This window comes from Mesocricetus auratus, unplaced genomic scaffold, assembly GCF_017639785.1.
Source record: "Mesocricetus auratus isolate SY011 unplaced genomic scaffold, BCM_Maur_2.0 Super-Scaffold_100676, whole genome shotgun sequence".
Classification (NCBI taxonomy): domain Eukaryota; kingdom Metazoa; phylum Chordata; class Mammalia; order Rodentia; family Cricetidae; genus Mesocricetus; species Mesocricetus auratus.
Genome location: NW_024429266.1, coordinates 11,371,794 through 11,391,516, shown reverse-complemented (window position 1 = coordinate 11,391,516; position 19,723 = coordinate 11,371,794). Strand labels below are relative to the sequence as shown.

At 47.2% G+C, this 19,723-nt stretch overlaps 1 protein-coding gene across 5 annotated transcripts in view; it reads left to right on the top strand.

The window, feature by feature from the left end:
* The window catches only part of Susd4 (sushi domain containing 4), a 127,367-nt gene that overhangs the window by 5,371 nt on the left and 102,273 nt on the right, over nt 1–19,723 (top strand). For 2 of the 5 annotated variants that reach the window (XM_040737431.1, XM_040737432.1), the window contains exon 3: nt 18,360–18,467. The exons of 2 other annotated variants lie outside the window; for them this stretch is intronic. In XM_040737431.1, the coding sequence (XP_040593365.1) occupies nt 18,360–18,467 (108 nt within the window). Of the gene's footprint in view, nt 1–7,173; nt 7,199–18,359; nt 18,468–19,723 lie in introns of those variants that run through there. One more of the 5 variants, XM_040737433.1, reaches the window with a different exon arrangement.

The following is a 19,723-nucleotide window of genomic DNA, read 5'->3' as shown; positions in this document are numbered from 1 at the left end:
TTCTTTAATTCCCTGGAGTAATGGGTGTAGATGGAGATCTTGACCCAGCAGATACTGATTAGGAATGAAGAAAGGTGGCTGTGCTAGTCTGTTCTTGGGATATATTTCCAGTGCTTCTGAAAGGCCTTCAAATGAGAACAAAGGCTCTGCCTTCCCTCCAGGAGGAACAAGACTCAGGTTCAGCTTCTGCCCTTACGTGGCTGCATGGATTTCAGTTGCCAGTTATCATCATGGCCTGAGAATAATAAGATCTTATTAAAGTAGTAGTCAGCCCTTGTCTGCGGTTTTGTTTCCATGATTTCCGTTGCTGGTTATCACCATGACCTGAAAATAATTCAGTGAGAAAGTCTAGAATAATCAATAAAGTAGGAGTGGTATTTTCAGTAGCATAAGAATGTCTTTCACCAACCTGCCCAGTTCCTCCTGCATGGAATATAAATTAATCCCTTTGTCGAGTATATAATACAGTAGAATATTTAGGATAATATCCAGAATACCGATATTATGGCACATTGTTATAAATGTTCTGTTTTATTGTTTGGCATTGTTAATTCCTCACTCTACCTAACATATAAATTTAACTTTATCATAGGTATATATGTATAGGATAAAATGAAGTATAGTAAGTGGGCTTTGCCACTGTCTGTGATTTTAAGCGTCCTGAGGGATTCTTGGAATGTACACTCACAATAAGGGGGACTTTTAGGAATTACTGGGTTCTAAGCTCTTAGCTGCCTTCCCCATTTCTCTGTTCCATCCTTTGGCTCTATCGCATGCCCTGGAAATACACATATAAGGGAATTAGTATTTTCTCCCAAGGAAATATACAAATAAAACTTCTCAAAAGTTGAAATGTAAATGACTTTCACAAAAATTTCTTATTATAGATTTTTAGTTCAATTTAAAATCTAGTGTTATTTATTGATACTGATGAGAAAAGTGATTTTTTAAAAAATTCAGATTGCTTCTCTTTTTATCCTTCCCTGATTTTGCAAGCCTGTTCGATGTTTGATAATTGAAATAACCACACAGGGTAATGGTACATCTAAATAGGTCACTGCTTCTGAGCTGAAGGAAAGAAAGGGCCAAACGAGCAAGCTTTTTAGCTTATTTACAAACACAGTCTCTTTTTGCCAAGATACACAGCATCGTCCGTGGCAGATACAAAAGATGCTTAGTCTCATACATCCAGTGGACCACTTCTCTACTCACTGGTCCATTTTCATAGGAATGCACTGTTCAGCCGTCACTGATCATGGAAGAGTGAGAAGAGATGGGATGAAACCTTGAGTTGGCTGAAATCCAAGCAATTGATAAACATTTCCAAATCGCCAGTAACACTAATTGCAAATGCCCAGAGCATGCATTGTGTATGCCAACACCCATTCCCACACATGTGTAACCTCATTTAATTCTTTATGGTGAATGTGCATGGTGTATACATTATTTATCCTTATGTAATAGAAGAGGAACCTGAGGGGTGACAAGATTAGGCCACTTGTCATTTTCATTATAGTCTTTCTTTTAGTATGCCAGGACATGACAATTTCAATCTCCAATACATTCACCAACCCTATTTTTATGGTAGTTGACCTAAAAGTGCCCATTTAAGCTGAAATTATCAAATAGTTTATGTGGAGGAAGTCCTGTGATTATGTCAATAAAGCACTGTTGAGCCAATAGGAATCTAGATAGGTGGGACTACGAGTCCAGGAGGACTCTGGGAAGGAGGAACACAGAGAGTCAAGATGTAACGCCATGGGGTAGGAAGCCCAGAACTATTCTCCAGTAAGAGAAATACTTAGATTAACAATTATGGGGTAATTACTTAAGTCAGAGCTAGCCAGTAAGAAACAAGCAAGGCCAACAGCTTCATAATTAATATAGCCTCCTGTGTGTTTATTTGGGACTGATGCGGCTCTAGAACCAGGCTGGCGGGAAGGCTTCTCTCAAGGAAAAGGCTTCCCTTTACAAGTTTAAAAATTAACTCTCCCTACCATGACATAAGGGATCTCTGGGACATAAACATACTGGTGAATCCACAAGAAAATTCCATAATCTGGGATGAAGTAGAGGCCAGGGTGCCTGAACTCTGAACCCTGAGTAGATCATTGTAAGAGACCAGAAACCTAAGAAACCTGTTCCCAGGTCATAATGGGATGATGCTCCTTGACTCTCACCTGCTCTGAGCAAAGAGATGCCTGGTCTCTGGGACAAGTGGCATACATGCTCACCAACCCTTTCTAGGGGTTGTGACAGCTTTCCTTGCAGTTCCCATGCACGTTGGACAAGTGTTAATGATCCCTCAGCTAGCATGTGCTTAGAGTGTTAAAAGCAATGCAAACAGATTTTGTATGTGTCACTACCTGTAATTGCTGAGTGCACCAAGGGGAGATTGCTTTCTTTTTTGTTTAACCATCTCTCCCATCTTTTATATCTTTATTTAAGAAACATCGTCAGTGAGGTTGCTTCCAAAGTGTCTACAAATGGTCAGATAAAGCCAGATTAGGGAGCAAGACACTGAGGCACACATCCGTAATCCGAGCACCGAGGAGAGAGACAGTGGCAATTAGGACCTTTGAGCCCAAGGGGACATTTCTCCCTGGAAATGTTACATTTGAGGAAGAATAAGCTGTGATGATTCTCAGGATCTGAGAGTCACTTGGGAGAAGACATGCTGGGTAGATGAACTTGAGGCTGAATTGGGGAGGAACATGGTCTGGTTTTCCTTCACCTTGATGAAAAGCATGCCTGAACTGCTCTAAGAGAAGTTATCCACTCAAGAAGAGAAAACAAATAGAAATAATTAAGTGAGTTGCTCACAAACTGGAATTAAAAGTGCATTTTGAAATAGCTTCTTAATTGGTGCATTATAATTGCTTTATTAATCTTAAACAAGGTAAATTGGGAATATCAGAGAAGTCAAATGAAAACAAATCCTTGACATTATTTAGAAGTGACATTAAACTTGGGAGCACAGAGTGAATGAGCCTCTGCTGCCTCCACCATGGATATGCCAGAAGCTCCTGCAGCCTCCGCCCGCTAGGCACTTTTGTGACCCTGTCTGCGTAGTCGAACGTGTCCTGAGTCTCTAGGAATGGATTTCGGTGCAAATCAGTGGGCAGAATGGCAGAGCCGAGTAGGCTTGGTCGGTGGTCACTTCATCATCGTCCAATAAGTGGAGCTTTTCAAAGGAGGAAGAGGAAGGACAGGGCTCTTTGGGAAAGAAGGCCATGCTTGGCCATCTCTTGCTTCTGTTTGAAATGATAGATGTTTGTCTCCTGGAATCATCAGTGTGGCAGAAAAGCTGGACAAGGAGGGCTACTCACACACTATACCCTTATTTTTCTAACAAAATACAAAACCACCTTACTTCTTTGGTCTGGTTGCATTTATAAGAGATGTGTGGTTGGACTGAGTAAGCCAGTAAGGCGAAGATGCTCTTTGAAGAAAGACATAAAATATGTTCTCATGATGAATTTAATGTTGGTGTTTCCACAACTTTGGTACTCATCTAGCTAGTTACCAAATTCAAGTTTTCAGTAAGGAATGCAGGAGTTTCTGGGCTTTAAGCTCTTACACTTGGAGATTGACTTCAAAACGAAACGAAACAAAACACCATGAGATGGATAACAGGATCTACTGGTTTTATGGAATCGGATAGACTTAATCTTGTGAGAGATTTTCAGTTATCCTTTTGGAGGGCTTCTGCTAACTAACATGGGGTCTTAATAACCCAATCTAACCCACAGACACAAGGGCCTGCATTCAGCAGCCCAGCACTTACATAAAAAGCCAGGCTTGGCTGCGGACAATCCCAGTGCTGTGCAGGTGGAGACAGGAGGATGCTGGGGCTTGCCAGCCAGTGTAGACATTGGCGAGCTCTGAATTCAGTAAAGGACCCTGCGGTGGGGTGGAGAGCTGGTTTAGCAGTTAAGAGTGCTTGTTGCTCTTACAGAGGACCCGAGTTCAGTTCCCAGCACCCATTTCACAGCTCATGACTCATGTCTATAACTCTTACTCCAGGGAATCCGATGCATGTGGTACATGTGCCTACCTATAGGCAAAACACTCATACACATTAAAATAAAATAAGTAAATCTAGAAAAGAATAAGGCGTGGGACTGGAGAGATGACTCGGGTTAAGAGCACTGACTGCTCTTCAAGAAGGACCCAGGTTCAATTCCCAGCACCTACATGGAAGCGTGCAACTGTCTGTAACTCCATTTTGAGGAGACATGACACCCTCAGACAGACATGCATGCAGGCAAAACACCAGTGCACACAAAACAGTAAATAAATTATTTTAAATAGTAAGGTAGAGAAATATAGAGGAAGATGCCTGACCAACCCTTAGTCACCTTATACACACTTATAGGCATGTCCACTCCTCATGAACACATGCATATGTATACAACACACACACACACACACACACAGTTTTTGGGGGTGGTAGGAGGCTCCTGCAAATTTAGGTTATAATATAACAGCATGTACTCAGTAGCTGATGGAGGCTTCCTCTACTTAAATCCTATTTAACTAGAGGAATTAAATTGCATTGAGTTATATTTAAGTAGGGAAACAATCTTTAAGAAACTTTTAGTTTATCTGTTTAATCGGAATTCAGTTATGAATTACTGTGTGGCTATTTAAACCACACCTCCCCATTTGCTTTGGATTAGAAGTAGAGGGCATATCTTGTTTTGCTTTCCATTGTCATCCTATTTATACCATTACCTTGTAGGTGGAAGGCAGTTACTTTTAATACTGACTTGGTAGGTGCGCTATGGATTCTGGGAGCAAGCACTGGGGAGACACAGTGCCTTGTAGAGAGTAACTGGTTCTCACTGCTGCTGTTACCGCTGGGCGGAAGAACGGTAACCTGCTTGCTGCTTTGGCTTCATTTCCTGTGAAAGGAGTTACTTCCCTTGGTTCCCTGAAAATCAACTCCGTGTGTGTGTGTGTGTGTGTGTGTGTGTGTGGTGTGTATGCCTGTGATAACTCCCTGAGGTGCCAGCATCGTCCGGAGCAAACTGACAGTGAATGATTGCCACATTTGCTGCCCTGGGAGTGAGCCCGCCAGAGAGTCATCTTTGCCTGGGAGGGATGTGGAATAACACTTACATGTCCAACGGCGCAGGCCAAGGTAGATGGCTGGTGTAGGTAGTCACAGCATAGCTCCTAATTCTTGGTCTCCGTGGTCCCATGGAACTAACTACCATGATGCGGTACAGTGGTTTCATACTGGTAATTTATCTCGGAGATTCGGGACTGGGGTGGGAGTTGTGGTGGAGACTCATGAAACACAAAGGCTTTGGAGCCAAGTCTTGATCAATAAAATAATTTCCAGGCGAAGAAGGTGTTGGAAGATGGTGTTTTTTTTTAAGAGGGGACGAACAGAGGCCTAGGAGGAGAAAGGATATATGCTGAAGGCAAGAAGTAGCTCTGGGTAGCCTTGATAGAGTGCACACACCCAGGGTATGTTAGATCCTTATGCGACTAACCACCGCACTCGGGGATTTGGATGGGAACCTTCAAAAATAGGCCTTCAGGGGCATGGCATGATCTGTTTCATTTTGTTTTAGAAATGGATTTTTTTAGCAGCGTGGAAGATAGAGATGTAGAGAAACCTTTTGCTCATTAAATATTTATCATGCATCTATCCAAGACTAGGTGGAGACAAAGCCCTGCCCTCTGCAAATGTGTAGTCTCGGGAGGGCAGTTAGGAAACAACTATTGACTCGGGGGACATGCTGAGGGCTGCAACTACAGAGAGCTAAGCAGAGGGAAAGGATGCAGAGGCAGACAGCGGGGCGTGAGGCTGGCAGAAGGGGGAGAGCCGTGGGCAGAGCCTGGCAGCGCCCCATTGGAGGGGCCCCTGAGGAGGGGTGGCAGCCAGGAGGGTGTGCCCTGCCGCCATCACTCAGGCACGCAGGAACACACTCAGAGCTGCCCAGTGACATGAAGAGACCCTGCTGAGCCCTCACTCCCTCCGTCGTGATGGAAGGCTGCACTGACTGCCCTCAACACATTGATTTGGTCACCATCTGTCCCTCCGACAGTTGAGAACTTAGTTCGATGCTCAGGAGAGACGTTAGGGCTGGGAATGAAGATATGTGTCATCTGCTTCAAGAGGTCTGTGGGAGGGGCTGGGCTTTCCCAGGAAGGGAGTGTGGGAGGAGAGGTCAGGGGGATGTAATTCTGGGAGGAAAGGCCAGCTCGGAGGCTGAGGAGCTGTGCAGCTCATCAATATTGATACCAGTAAGAATTTAAAAGCAAAACCAAATACACTTGATGCAGGTTATTGAATACTCCCTCCTGTTTGGGAGCTTTTACCTTATGTTTATGTTATTATTGGGATACTTTTACGTTATAATTAGAGTAATGCTGTAGAGTCCCAAATCTGGGTGCCTGTGGCAATCAGGCAGAAAGCTGAGCTAGGAGGGAGAAAGGTCATGTCTGGGAGACTGTTATGCTGTGTATGTAAACGTCCCCTACAAGTTTCATGTTGACTTAGTCAGGGTCACTATTGCTGAGATGAACACCATGGCCAAAAGCAAAGGCTTTATTTCACTCACATTTCCAGGTAACAGATCATCACCAAAAGCGGTGAGGACAGGAACCTGGAGGCAGGAGCTGATGCGGAGGCCTTGGAGGGGTGCTGCTTACTGGCTTGCTCCCAAGGGCTTGTTTAACCTGTTCTCTTAAAGAACATGGGACCGCCAGCCCAGGGATGACACTGCCCACAATGGCTGTTCCCTCCCCATCAACAACTAACTAAGAAAGGTCTAACGAGCCGGGTGGTGGTGGCGCGCGCCTTTAATCCCAGCACTCGGGAGGCAGAGGCAGACTGATCTCTGTGGGTTCGAGGCCAGGCTGGTCTACAGAGCAAGTTCCAGGACAGCCTCCAAAACAATACAGAGAAACCCTGACTCGAAAAACAAACAAACAAAAAAGGTCTAACGGCTGGAACTTACGAAGGCATTTTCTCAAGTGAGGTTCCCTCCTTTCAGGTAGTGTCTGTTGCTAGAGAACTAAGCGGCACACACTTGGCTCCTAGCCCGCTGTTGTGTGGGGCTGTGGAGCCTTGGGGAAGTGGAGTCTGCCTGGAGGAAGTGAGTCACTGGAGGACTGGGATTATAGTGAAGTCCTGCCTCCTTGCTCATCTGTTCTCCCCACTTCCCAGAGATGCTCAGAGGTAAGCAACCCCAGCCACACCCCACCCTACCCCCACCCCCAACACACATGCCTGCCGACATGGCTTCCCCACCACGGCTGACTCTACTCCCTAAACTTCGAGTCAAAATAATTCCTTCCTCCTTGAGTCAAACCTTAGGTGGTTTTGGTTACGACTTAAAAGTCACGAAGGGGCTGGAGAATCGACATGGAGATGTTTGAGCTCAAATGAACGCTCGGATCAGTTTCCCATCTTTGGTAGGAGGAGAAGGCTAAGAGGGTAGGGTTCATCGGGGCCCCCATGTGTCTGTGAGCATCTTTGGGTGCTCCCCATCCTGTGTACCGGAGTGTAGTGATGTGGCAGGGCGCCCCGCCCTTGCAGTCACCCTTCCTCCTGGGTCTGAGGTTCTTCTGTGGATGCTGTGCTGTGGGCGGCAGCCCCTTCCTGTGCAATCCCCCTGGTTCCCCTGTCCTTGAGTTCTCCAGGGACCAAGTCAGCTGTCTGCTACTCCGCAGAGGCGGGTTAAAGAGTGAGCCTTCTGTCACCCCACACCCTGTCACCATCCTGATGCCTCTGAAGGAAGCCATATTACCTTCCTATGCGACTGTTTCCTTCTGTGCAAACCAAGGCCACTGGTGAGTTCCTAAGCGTCTGGCAGGGTTGGGGGACAGGAAGAAGGTGCAATTGTGGGACAGGAAGAAGATGCAATTGTGGGACAGGAAGAAGGTGTGCAGGAACAGTACCAGAAGGCTTTCGATGAACATGAAACAGTGATGACCGCCTGGATGTCTGGAAGGAACACCTATCCATTGTAAGTAGGAAAGGCCAGCGGGGATGCTCTGTATAATATAGGAAACATTGCCCAGTGAACCCTGACACCAGTGGAAACTCACTTTGTGTGGACATGAGGACATGAGGTGAGGCGGCTAGAGGAACTGTTTTGCTGCAAAATGGGGTGTGCCAGTCTGTGCTGGGTCCCCACTGCTGGCGCGTTCCAGATGGAGAAGGCCCCTGTGCTGCGAAAGGAATTTCTCAATAGCTGTTGGCCCAAGCCCAGTCAGCCCTTTTTGTGTGTTGACAGAAGCCCAGGAAAAGAGAAATTAAGCATGTGAGGCGGGCAAGCAAGTCATTACAGGTGCTGCAGAGGTTCCGAGGAGGGGGGATTTACTCTGTGTGTCTCTTGCTCCGCCTCCCTGTTAGCCTGCCCACGTGGTCTTTCTGTCGTGGAAGCTTGTGGGGTGCCATAGAGCTCAGCCTCTGCAGACTTAGCTCGGATGCTGGGATGAGCTGTGATTTTGCCTTTGTGCTTAACACAAGCCGGTCCAGGTGTTTGATAGTTCAGCATGATGTCATTGGCAGCGTTCAGACTTAAGAACCAGGTAGATTTCGGTGCAAAGAACAACTGTGGAACTATCTCACAATGGCTAGTCTGTGATTTTGTGTTGGGTTACATTCATGGCCGTCCTCAGTTGAGGGAAGCCTGAGGGCCACAGGTTGGACACACCACAGAGTCCCTGGACTTGTATTTGTTCAGCAGTGCCTTCTCTCACCGTCAGCCTCACACTGGCTCGCTGTAAGCGCACTTCCTTGTAGTTTGTCAAGTAGGATGTAGCTGTGGGCCATCTGTAGGCTGATGGTCGACCGTGGGATTCCTAGTCCCTCGTGAGTGACAAGAAAGCTTCTGCATTTTGATCTCAAAGTCCTTCAGGACAGCTAAGGGTACCTTGTTGTAGCTTCTGCCGTGCCCCTCAGACCTTGACCATGGCAGGGCTCCTAGAATGCACCAGTCTGATTTGAGAAAGGGTTCTTTCAAATACAAGCTTATCCTTAGGCTTTGGATTGATAGCAGAGGGCCTTGTGTGGTTTTATGTGGTGTCGAGCATTTATCCATCCCCTTGAGAGTGGCTTTACTGGAAATCTGCTGCTGCTGCTGTTGTCATTTGCATGGAAATGAGTACCCAGAGCTCATGCCCTCACTGTGCTCCAGCTGAAGGAAGACCTTGATATTCAGGAGCTCCAGAGACTCCCCCGTCTCCGCAGCAGCTGCCTTTATATCTTGGCTGTAGCCACACGCAAGGGCAGGTGCCTCTGAGCCTGTTGTTGCTGCCGCTGTTAAAATTGGCCTTTCTCAGGGCCCTCCATGCAGCGTGGATACAGGGACTCTAATCAAAAGCTGAGCCAGTTACCGGTTTCTGCCTTCGCCATGCTCCATGGTTTGTAGGCCTCTCACCTCCTACATGCCTTGGCCTTCTAATACTTGGCATTTTCTCTGGTGCCTGCTGTGTTGATGTTGCTAAACTGGGTCATGTTCTCAGTGATACAGCATGAGCTAACTTCCGTGGAAATGCACAAGATTGTATCAAGCCCATTTCTATTGCTCCTTGAGTTTACATTGAAGTTATTGTCCCCAGTACTGTCTGTGGGCCGAAGTAAATAAGCTTTCTTAAGGTAAGATGGCCACAACAGTGGTCCCAACCATGAGGTTGAAGTAAGGTCCTTGTCTCCTGTGGGCAGTGTGGAGGTTTGAATGAGAATGACCTCTATAGGCAAATATTTGAATATTCTGTTCCCAATTTGTGGAACTGTTTGAGAAGGATTAGGAGGTGTGGCCTTGTTGGAAGAGGAGTGTCACAGGGGGTGGGACTTTGTGATTATAAAGACTGATGCCATTTTGAGCAAGTTTTCTCTGCCTCTTGGCTGTGCCTCGAGATGTGCTCTCTTAGCTACTGTTCAAGTGTCATGCATGACTGCTGCCATGTTTCCTGTTATGATGGTCATAGACTGTAACTATCTGAAATTGTAAGCCCCAATAAACTCTTTTCTCTATAAGTTGCCTTGGTCGTGGTGTCTTATCACAGCCATAGAAAAGTAACTAAGACAAGCAGCTTGAAAAAGTTACTAATAACAAGAGCCCTGGGGGCAGAAATTCTTCCACCATAAGGTAGAATCCCAGCTCAACTGTTCAGTTGCTTCATAGAGCAACCGACTTGTCTCTGTCTCAGCTCTTTATCTATAACATGAAATGGTAGCACCCAACTACATTACTATCAATGAAGGTTAAATGACTTAATATAGAAGGTGCCCAGAAGAGTGCCTGTGATGTAGTAATTGGAGTAGTGGCTTCGTTACCTTCATCATTAAGCTCTTTAGAGGTAGTTCTGTAACTGGTCTGTCTTCATTTCTCTGAACCATACAATCTCAGTGTATCCTACCAACCAATGCACATGGGAATGGCCGGGAGACCAAGCCCTGCTGTCAGGCTCCGCAGAGGGATTTCACATTCCTGGAGGGCAGGCACTTGACTTTGCTATGATTTATCTTTCAGGGTACAACACTGGCATTCCAATAGCCAACCAGAGGGCAAAAGGGCGCTGCAGAACTTGCTGCTGTAGGAATAAAACAGGGAGAGTCAAACAGAAAGAAACACTTAAAAATATCGTGTGTGTGTGTGTGTGTGTGTGTGTGTGTGTGTGTGTGTGTGTGTGGTGTGTTGGGAAGCATGCATGCCACGGCACTGTCACGTCTGCTTCTCGGCCTGTTTTTTTGTTGTTACTAAGAGACTCCTCCTCATCCTCACTAACAATGGAGCCTCTAGTTTCAGCCAGGGTCTCTTCATCCTCACTCTCTGCCCCTGAACTCAAGGAGGCTTGAGTCTCAGTCTCTTGTAACTCTAAAAAAGCCTCTTTTGTGTCCTGAACTACCTGGCGGTGACGAACCTTATCTGTCAAAAGTGCTCCCCTCACTAATCTCCATAAGGAGAATGTCGTAGGGGGCAAGGACTCAGATCCCTCTTTTCGTAAAAGTCTATGAAGATCATGGCGAACCTCCTCCCAATCTGGAATATTTAAGCTTCCCCCAGTAATGAACCATGGACTTTTTTTTTTAACGATGTAAAGAAAACTTTAAACAGGCTCCAAAAAGGTTCAAGAAAACTTCCTAAGAAAGGCTCCCACCAGAGAAGCTTCTGCTCTCTCCTCTCCCCTGGCTGGTTTTGCCCTGACACCAGAGATGGATGTGTGTGGGTTTGAAGGTGCCGTTAGTCTTTGGACAAGGTCGAGGTCAGGGCGGTTTCCGTGGGAAGGCCTTTTCCAGGAACTTATTGCCCCGGACATTGTATCGTTTTTAGTAAACATGTTTTTACTAAACATTGTCTTACAGCTGCCTACTCCCAGGCAGAAGGGCAAGTGGGTCTCTGCTCAAGGTCTGGTGTTCCCACAAGGCACACACGTGGAGATAGAAGGCGCATTTGTGGAGTTGGTTCTCGTTTTCTATTTTATGTGGATTTGGGGGATCGAACTCAGGTCAGCATCTTGTACAGCAAGAACCTTTATCTGCAGAACCATCCAGGTGGCGCCTTTGTTATTTATAAAGTCTCTCTAACCCTTTCCAGTCTCTCCAGTCTCACTTCCAACATCTAAGCCAGGCAGCAGCAACGGCTACAGGGATGGGTAGAAAGGAAGACAAGAGGGTTGATGCTCGGCTGGGCTGGAGTTCGTTACTCTGTTTGGAGTGACAGCCCTGTGGGTCATTGAGTTTTTTTGTTTACATTGATGAGGGTAGAAGCATAGCTTGTGTCCACAAGGATGCAAAGTGAGAGGTTTTTTTTCCAGTTTTTCGGTCTTCATCTGTTCCTCCATTTCCTCAACAAGCGTTTATTGAGCTTGTATAAGGACTGCAGTAGGTACTGATACTGAAAAAACAAATAAGATAAACACTGGTCCTTAAGGGACTCATTTCTGTGTGCTATAGTGAGTCAGCCCAGGTCGTAGGATAAGGCTACCACAGTCTGCTTAGGTGAAACAACAGGCATTTGTTTTCTTGCCATTCTGGAGGCTGGAAGTCCATGTTTAAGGTGTTGGCCAGTTGGGTGTTGGTGAGGGTTCCCTTCTCTGATTGTAGACCGCTACCTCTCACGTGGGCAGTGCAGGAGAGAAATCCCACTCCGTGCCTCATCTGACAAGGATCCAGACATGTCAGGTGTGGGCCCTGCTTTTATGGTTTCATTTAACCTTAATTGTTTTGTAAGGGCTCTATCTCCAGACATGGCCAAAAGTGAGGGCTGAGACACTCACTCTGAATTAAGAGGATGTGGTTCACTTCTGAGCAGACTCCCAAGGAAGGAAAATATTAATCCTGATAGAAAGTCGCCATGAGGGCTCAGAGCTCTCATCCCAACAGAGGGGATTCAGGGATAGCCTCCAGGAGATAGATGGTGCAGGCTTCATTCTGATGGAAGCGCGGTGTGCAGAAGGAGAATCAATATGAACACAGGTGCAGTCACCCAAAGCTGTGTGTGTGTTTGTATGTGGGGTGGTGGGCGGAAGCTACGTGACATTCATTGACCTAATCATGCATGTCCCTGAATCATTCATCAGACATTTTCCAAGATCCACTCTGCATGAGGACACTGACGACTGTGGGGTCCTGAGGAGGTGTGGAAGCTCAAATTGGCAGTTTCCTAAATTACAGGGCCATAGCGTTTGCTTTAACCCAATCAACCTACTGCTAGACACTCGCATTATTTGATTACAGCTGCTAGCCACTGAAAGTCAATTTCAAGTGGCTCCCCAGGCCATGAAGGGGGCCCACCCCTGGTTTAGGTCAGGTAAATATTGAATTATTGTGAGGACTTAGCCTGAGGAGAAGTGATGGCTAATAGCTGGAGTAATAGGAGACCACCTCTGATTGGATTTTTAAGTCATTTTGAATTTATCTTCTGTGGGGCATTTTCTTGTCTCTAGTCAAAACACTCCCTTGTGTTTTCTTGTCCTGCTTCCTTTCCTCCTCCTCCTCCTTCTCCTCCTCCTCCTCCTCCTCCTCCTCCTCCTCTTCCTCTCCTTCCCCTGCCCCTGTGATACCTACAACTTAGGAGAAAAGGGGGCATCCGAGTGATTTTTGTGACTGCGCTGCGTGTGGTGCTCTGTAAGGTACCTGGGTGAGACTAGCGGCCCTGTTGTCAGCAAGGGCCTCATGAAGACTGTGGGTGGGGTGACGGCTGAGTCCAGTGTGGTCGAGCTCTTCTGCCTGCCCCTCCCTGCTAGAACATTCTCCGCACGCATAGCCTCACCACAGACCAGCCTGTGCAGGCTCTAAGCCAGCCCCAAGGCCATCGTGGCCAGGTGGGAACATCAGTGTGTGCCCTTCTCTGAACAGGGTCGGTGTGTAGCTGTCAGTAGACTACCTGTGAGTTCATTAATGAGAAGGGGGCTTTAAAATTCCATAGTTTAGAACAAACCGTTTAGAGTGAAACTATGGCCAAGCTTCAGAGAGAGGAGAGAGAGTCGTCATGCAGAGAAGGGAGCGGTCTTCAAGGCACCGGGAAGCGGTTTCTCCCTGTGATTGCCTTCCTCTAGAGGTTTTGTGCTTAACTACGTTTACCATACATAGGTTTGGGGGTCTCCTGGGAGAAGAGGGGTCCAGCCGAGAAACCGTCAGAGAGAGCTGCTCTTGCGGTTTCATCCTGACCCATCCTGGCAGGGGTAAGGACTGCAGTTCAGAAACCTCCTCCACCATCAAACAGTGCCTCTCTAAACGTTAATGGAGTAGATAGATCTAGAACAGGTGGGGCCGTCTACAAACCTTCATGAGGCTGTTATGTGCAAGGCGCTGCCAGAGGCAGGGTGGGAGAGTCGGAGATGAATGATGGACAGGTTCCTGAATCCCAAGTTGATAGAGAACGCGTGGAAATATTCATCTTCATATTTTTTTCTTTGAAAATGTGGACAGTATGAGAAATATTCCAATAAACAGGCAAAAGCGACACTTTTGTCTCCACTATCTCTGTAATTCAGCATGCTGTGGTGACATATTGAAGCATTACAGGTTTATAACTATGATTATGCTGCCGTTTCCAGTGCTATAAACTGATGGTTTCATTGAATATGAAGAAAGCTGGATTTGCCTGTTTTTTTTTCCTCTCCCCTCCCCAACCCCCGGGTGTTGTAATGAATATTAGGAACCTAACGAGTGTCTCTACCATGGAGATCTGTGGTCGTCTCAACCCAGCCTTTTTGGGTTTGAGGTATTAAAGCATTGTGCCTCCATAGTCATGTGATGCCGGTGAGGAAATGAGTCTTGGGAGCAGGGTGGGTTGTGGCATCTTGGCTGCTTAGTGAGTGAAAGAGCTGCCACTGGAATCCTCATGACCTCCCTCAAATGGAGACGTCTTCATAGCATCATTCTTCTTCCTTCAGACAGCTGGGAACAACACAGGAGGAGTTTCCTGCTAGGGCCTGGAACATGAGCCCTGCGCAGGCTGGACAGCTTGTTTACATGACCCCATCTCCTGGGTAATGCATTCCACATGTGTGGGAGCCGCTAAGTGCTGCTTTCCCTTCGTAGTTCTGGAAGGTGCCTACTATTTCTAGGGGACACATCGGCCTCGTGCTTTGCTGAGTAATGCCAGTACACCTTTGACCTCCAAGGCTGGTTGGTGTGACTGGCCCTTTTGGGCATTGCCAAGAGCACCATTGGTGGCTCCGTCTCCAGCCACACACTGGTTGAGGTTAGTGACTCGGAGCCAGGATTTACTGCCAGGTGTGTCTGGAAGGCAATGATGTGACCTCAGCTTTTAAGGAGAGAAAGAAAATCTACTTTGAGATGATTAGCAGGGATGTCAGGAGCCCAATCCCACTTCCCCCATTGGTTAGTCGTAGGAATTTACAGCCCGTGAGAGGGGAAGCTGCTTGTTGAGCGGATGGTAAGGGATTTCAGGACTCTTTTTTACCCATGGAGGCAGCTATCATGCCTCTTCATAGATGGCCGGTTTTCTTCCTGGCTAGTTATTTTCTACAGTGGGGAAGGGGCAGGTTTGAACTTATGATTCCCAGAGGCCATTGACTGGACAAACTGGCTGATTCTAAGCCATTCTTAGTGGGTTCTGGAGGCCTTTGCAGAAAATAAAATAGCTTAAACATTGCGATTTAAGGAATTTACACCTGTTGGCTCCAGATCTTAGTGGAGTTCATGTACTCTGGGGCATAGAGACCCGACAGGAGGGCTGTGATATGGTGTGGTGATGTATTGTTTATGATCTAATAAAGCTTATCTGGAGATCAAAAAGCAAATCTAGCCACATCCATAGATGCCAGACAGTGGCGGCACACACCTTTAATCCCAGCAGCCACACTAGTTAGCCATACAGTCGGGTGGTGGAGGAGGTGGCACACACCTCTAATCCCTGCACTAGGGAGGTGTGTAAGACAGGAGCAGGGTCTCAGAGCTGGCATTCAGTCTTAGGGAATTAGTTTCCAGCACGTTAAAGACAGGATCATCCCAGCCTTGGCCGAGAAGAGCTCTCTGGCGGTTTGGCTGCTTTGCTTTTCTGATCTTCATCTTGAACTCCAATATCTGTCTCTGGGTTTTTATTATTTGTGCTACAGTAAGGTGTGCACTGGTTTCTCTGACCACACTCATGGACACTCAGGGGCAGGTGTAATGAAGAGGCCTTTGTACTCGGTCCTTCACACTTAAGAGCAGACATTTTTTTCCCCAACGCTCCGTTGAAAACATCAAAGTCAACCCAGAAGCAAGCTGAGACTGAAGAAGTTAATGATTCACCGAGAATATCAACTCACCACTTAAGATTCATGTTGAAAAGCAGATAAATGACGCTTGTCTTGCTTAAAACCTTACAATAAAAGGTGAGAGTTTTGGAAGCTTTATTTGTAATCAGTCCTCTGTTTCCATGAGTTTCACACCTATGAATTCAATCAATAGGTGATTGAAAATATTTGGGGAAAAATGTATCTTAACTGAGCATGTGTATATGTTTTTTTCTTGTTACTAGCCCCTAAACAACACAATGTGATAGCTATTTGCATAACATTTGGACTGCACTAGGCATTTATAGAAATGCAGAGATGATTTAACATATACAGGAGAATATCTATAGACCCATTGCAAATACTATGCTAGTTTTCACAAGTAGTTTGAGCATCCACAGATTTTGCTATCTAGGTGGGGAATGGTCCCAGAACCAGTCTCCCATGAGTCTGGATGGTGGATACTAGCATGAGTCAGCAAAAACAACCACCTCTGTCCAGTAGATGTGTTAAAAATGCTTCTGCCAGACAAGACATCACAGAAATATGAAATAGTTGCTTGGTTACTTTGTCTATAGATTCACATTGGAATCACTGAGAATTTACTGTGTGAGGGTAGTATGCCAGAGTCCACGTCTCTTTGATAGGCCAATTGGGGGTTGGGATATTTATCCAGGAAGGAATCCTATCAGTCCGAATGGGGACACAAGATGCTGGGCACATTGTCTAAGTGTTGTGTGGTTCAGGAGTGGAAGAGATGGGCCCTGACTTGTTTGAAGAGGGAATGCTTTGTGACAGAGGTGACTTTGTGGTTAGGCCATGAGAAACGGGTAGAGTTTCAACAGTGGGGATATAAGGTGGCAGCTTCAGGGCACAGACTATGAGCGGAAGTGCTGCCGGGCCAGGCCTGGGTTGTGCTCACTGGCAGGGAAGACTCATTCTGACCGTGCTGTGGACCAGAGTCTGTATGTGACAGGCTCAGTTGCTAGCCTGAGCAGTGGCAGATGGCTCGCAGTGGAGCCCGGTGGGAGGAAGTTAGGTCTCTGGTGTGGCCACGTTGAGGAAGACCCTTGCTGTCTCCTCTCTTGTTTTCTGGCTTCCATGAGGTGAGCAGCTCTGCTTTTCCACATGCTCCCCAGGGCGATGTGTGGTCTCACCACAGGCCCCAAGGCAAGAGAGCCAGCTGAGTATGGACCAAACTTCTGAAACCGTAAACCAAAACAGACCTCAGTTGTTTTGTCACAGTAATGGAGACGTGGCAGTCTTGAATTGTGAGTATGTTTGGGGACAGCTAGCTGCTGTTTCTAATTTATTTGCTCCATTCCAGGTGCTTTATATATTTGCTCATTTAATCTCATCAGAATTTGAGAGTCAGTTTTCATTCCCATTGTCCGATGTGGATACTGGGATGTAGTTACTTGGAATCAGGAGGTGCGGATGCTGGGGGCCTGGTCCAAAACATCTCCCTAGAGTGCATGGGTGGTCACTGTCTGCCTCACCTTCTCCAAGGGCTTCCAGCCACAGGAGCCTCCGTGTCAGCAGGGGTGACTTTGCTCTTCCTCCATGGGCCTCATTTTCCTCTGTGCACTTTCATCCCCAGCGCAAAGGGAGTTAAGCCCAAATCTCAAGGAAAAAAGAAATCATAGTAGGATTTCTCTTTTAATTTTTAAAAAATGTTTATTATTATCGTCTCCCTGTATGCCCATGCAGTGCCCACTGAAGCCAGAGGAGGCCACTGGATGTCGCATCTCCTAGAACCAGAGTTATAGATGGTTGTAAGCCACCATGTGGGTGCTGAGAATTGAACCCAGGTCCTCTGGAAGAGCAGCCAGTGCTCTTAACCCCTGAGCCATCTCTCCAGCCCCACAAGTAGGAATTCTTACTTCCTAATCTCTAAAAAGTGAATTCCTTCTTACAAACTCCTCCAGGACAGGTTGGTGAGCTACTGGGGCTTCGGAATGGCGGGCGTGTTGGAGCAATGGTGTATGGCTGTGGCTCTCAATGGGGGGGTTTATGCCTCGGGGAGACATTTCGAGTTATGAGTGGAGTAAGGGGGTGAAGTGGGAGCGAGTACATGTGGTGTTTGGAGAGCAGAGACCAGAGACGCTCCTAACCACAGCAGCTCCACTGACAAAGGATTAGCTAACTTAGATTGTTCAGAAGGGAGGGGGAGCAGCCCTGCCTGGGCGGCTGCTTCTATGAGGAAGACAGACTAGGGCAGGGTCATGGAGACAGCTACCCTGGAGGAGGTCTTGCAGGGGAGAAGCTCTGAGGGTGCTGAGGCATATACATTAAGAAGAGTTACAGGAAGGGAACAGGGGTGAAGACCAGTTCAGCAGCCACAGCCAGGGTGTCTTGTATAGGATATCAGAAGTGGGGTCATTGTGTTAGGTGGTGAGTTGTCCCTAAAGCGTTTTGTTTTCATTTGGAGGCAAAAGTTCCCTCCAGCTCTTTCCAAGGAAGGATGGAAAGGGTGAAGCTGGGTTATAAGTGAGGATTTAGAGTCATCTCAAGGGAAGCTTGCATGGATACCTTCAAGGTGCTGTGGGAGAGTCAGGGCCCTGGGTTCAAATCCCAGCTCCTTCTCTGAGTGAGCTTGACTGTGTCCTTGAACCTGCTCTGCTTTCGCCTCATTACAGAAAACCAAGGCGTTGCTTGGAGCTTGGTGAGGAGCCAGACTAGCATAGAACAAGAGAGCCATGGAGGAATGGCCACTGGTAGCACTCTGCAGTGCAGAGGCCGTGTGGGTGAGTGGAACAGCCTTGTGTTAGAGCTCCTTGGTGACTTTGGGGACAGCGATTTCGTTAGATTCATGAGTGCCGCTTCAACATGCATTAGCCAGCTTGGCATCACCACAGCATCCAATTATGTTTTTCTTCCCGAGTTGTGTCTGTGTGGGTTTAATGACCAATTGCTCGTATGAACTTTATGTTTTCCTTAAGTAAGAGGAATACATTGTAGAGGAGGAGAGCGAGAGGAGATGAGTTACAAAGACTGGGGGAAGACAGCCTATGGGAGCCTAACCGTTGTTTCCCACAGAATCGGTTAGTTCTGAACTTGGAAACCGTCCAGACTGATTCAAGGAAGTAGTTTTCTGGCCTCTCTCTTCATGGAGCCCCCTGGATGGTAGGCTGGCTAGGTTAGTTAGCCGTAGGGGAAACACACCATCCTTTGATGTTCTGGAATGGTCCATCTTGGTTAAAGCTGGGCCATGGGGTCTGGAGAGGGAAGGGACGTGGGTGAGAAGGTTGATGGCATTGGAGTTTGACTTTGAGTGGGGTGGACTGAACCATGCTAAGTTTTGTCCTTGCCAGCCCTCCTTGGAGATGAACCGTTTGTGAGCTACCCTTTCAGTGTGCGTAGACTTGTTCCCCTAGAGACAAGTAAGCAGGCTGGTGTGCTTCCCATGAAAGGAGGTCCCCAGCAAAGGGTATCACCTGCCAAACAGTGGGACATGGGAACACTCCACATTTGTGTTCCGGTTGCCTGAGGATGTCCCTTGAGTACGGGGCTCTGTCCCCAGCCCCCTCTCTCCTGCCTCCCTAGCTCTTGCTCATCACACAGCGCTTATGCCCCGCTCATAAAGCACACCGTGACTTTGAAGTAGCGTGAGAATGATCTTTGCTGTTGAGGCTTTAGCCCGTTCATGATCGCCCTCCGTTTTCCTGGGAGGTCAAGCTGATCTCATGTATTCTTTCAGAGGACGGTTCTGCTGCTGCGCAACTCTGAGGAAAAGCGTGACCCACGTTCCGTCCTGGCTGTCTAGAGGAGTCTAGCTCAACATTTGGTTTTGATTTTCTGAAGGTGGGGAACATGGGCCTTGGAGGGGTTAGGGAGAGGTTGTCCCTTGGGGTGGGCTGTGCTGCCTTCCTCAGGGTGAGACTCAAACCTGGGGAGTGGAAAAGGGTCAGTGAGAATATGTGGGAGAAGCCACCGAGTTTCCTACAACAGCCACGCTTGAACTCGACAGCTAGAGGAAATTTAACCACGCCCCCATCCTGAG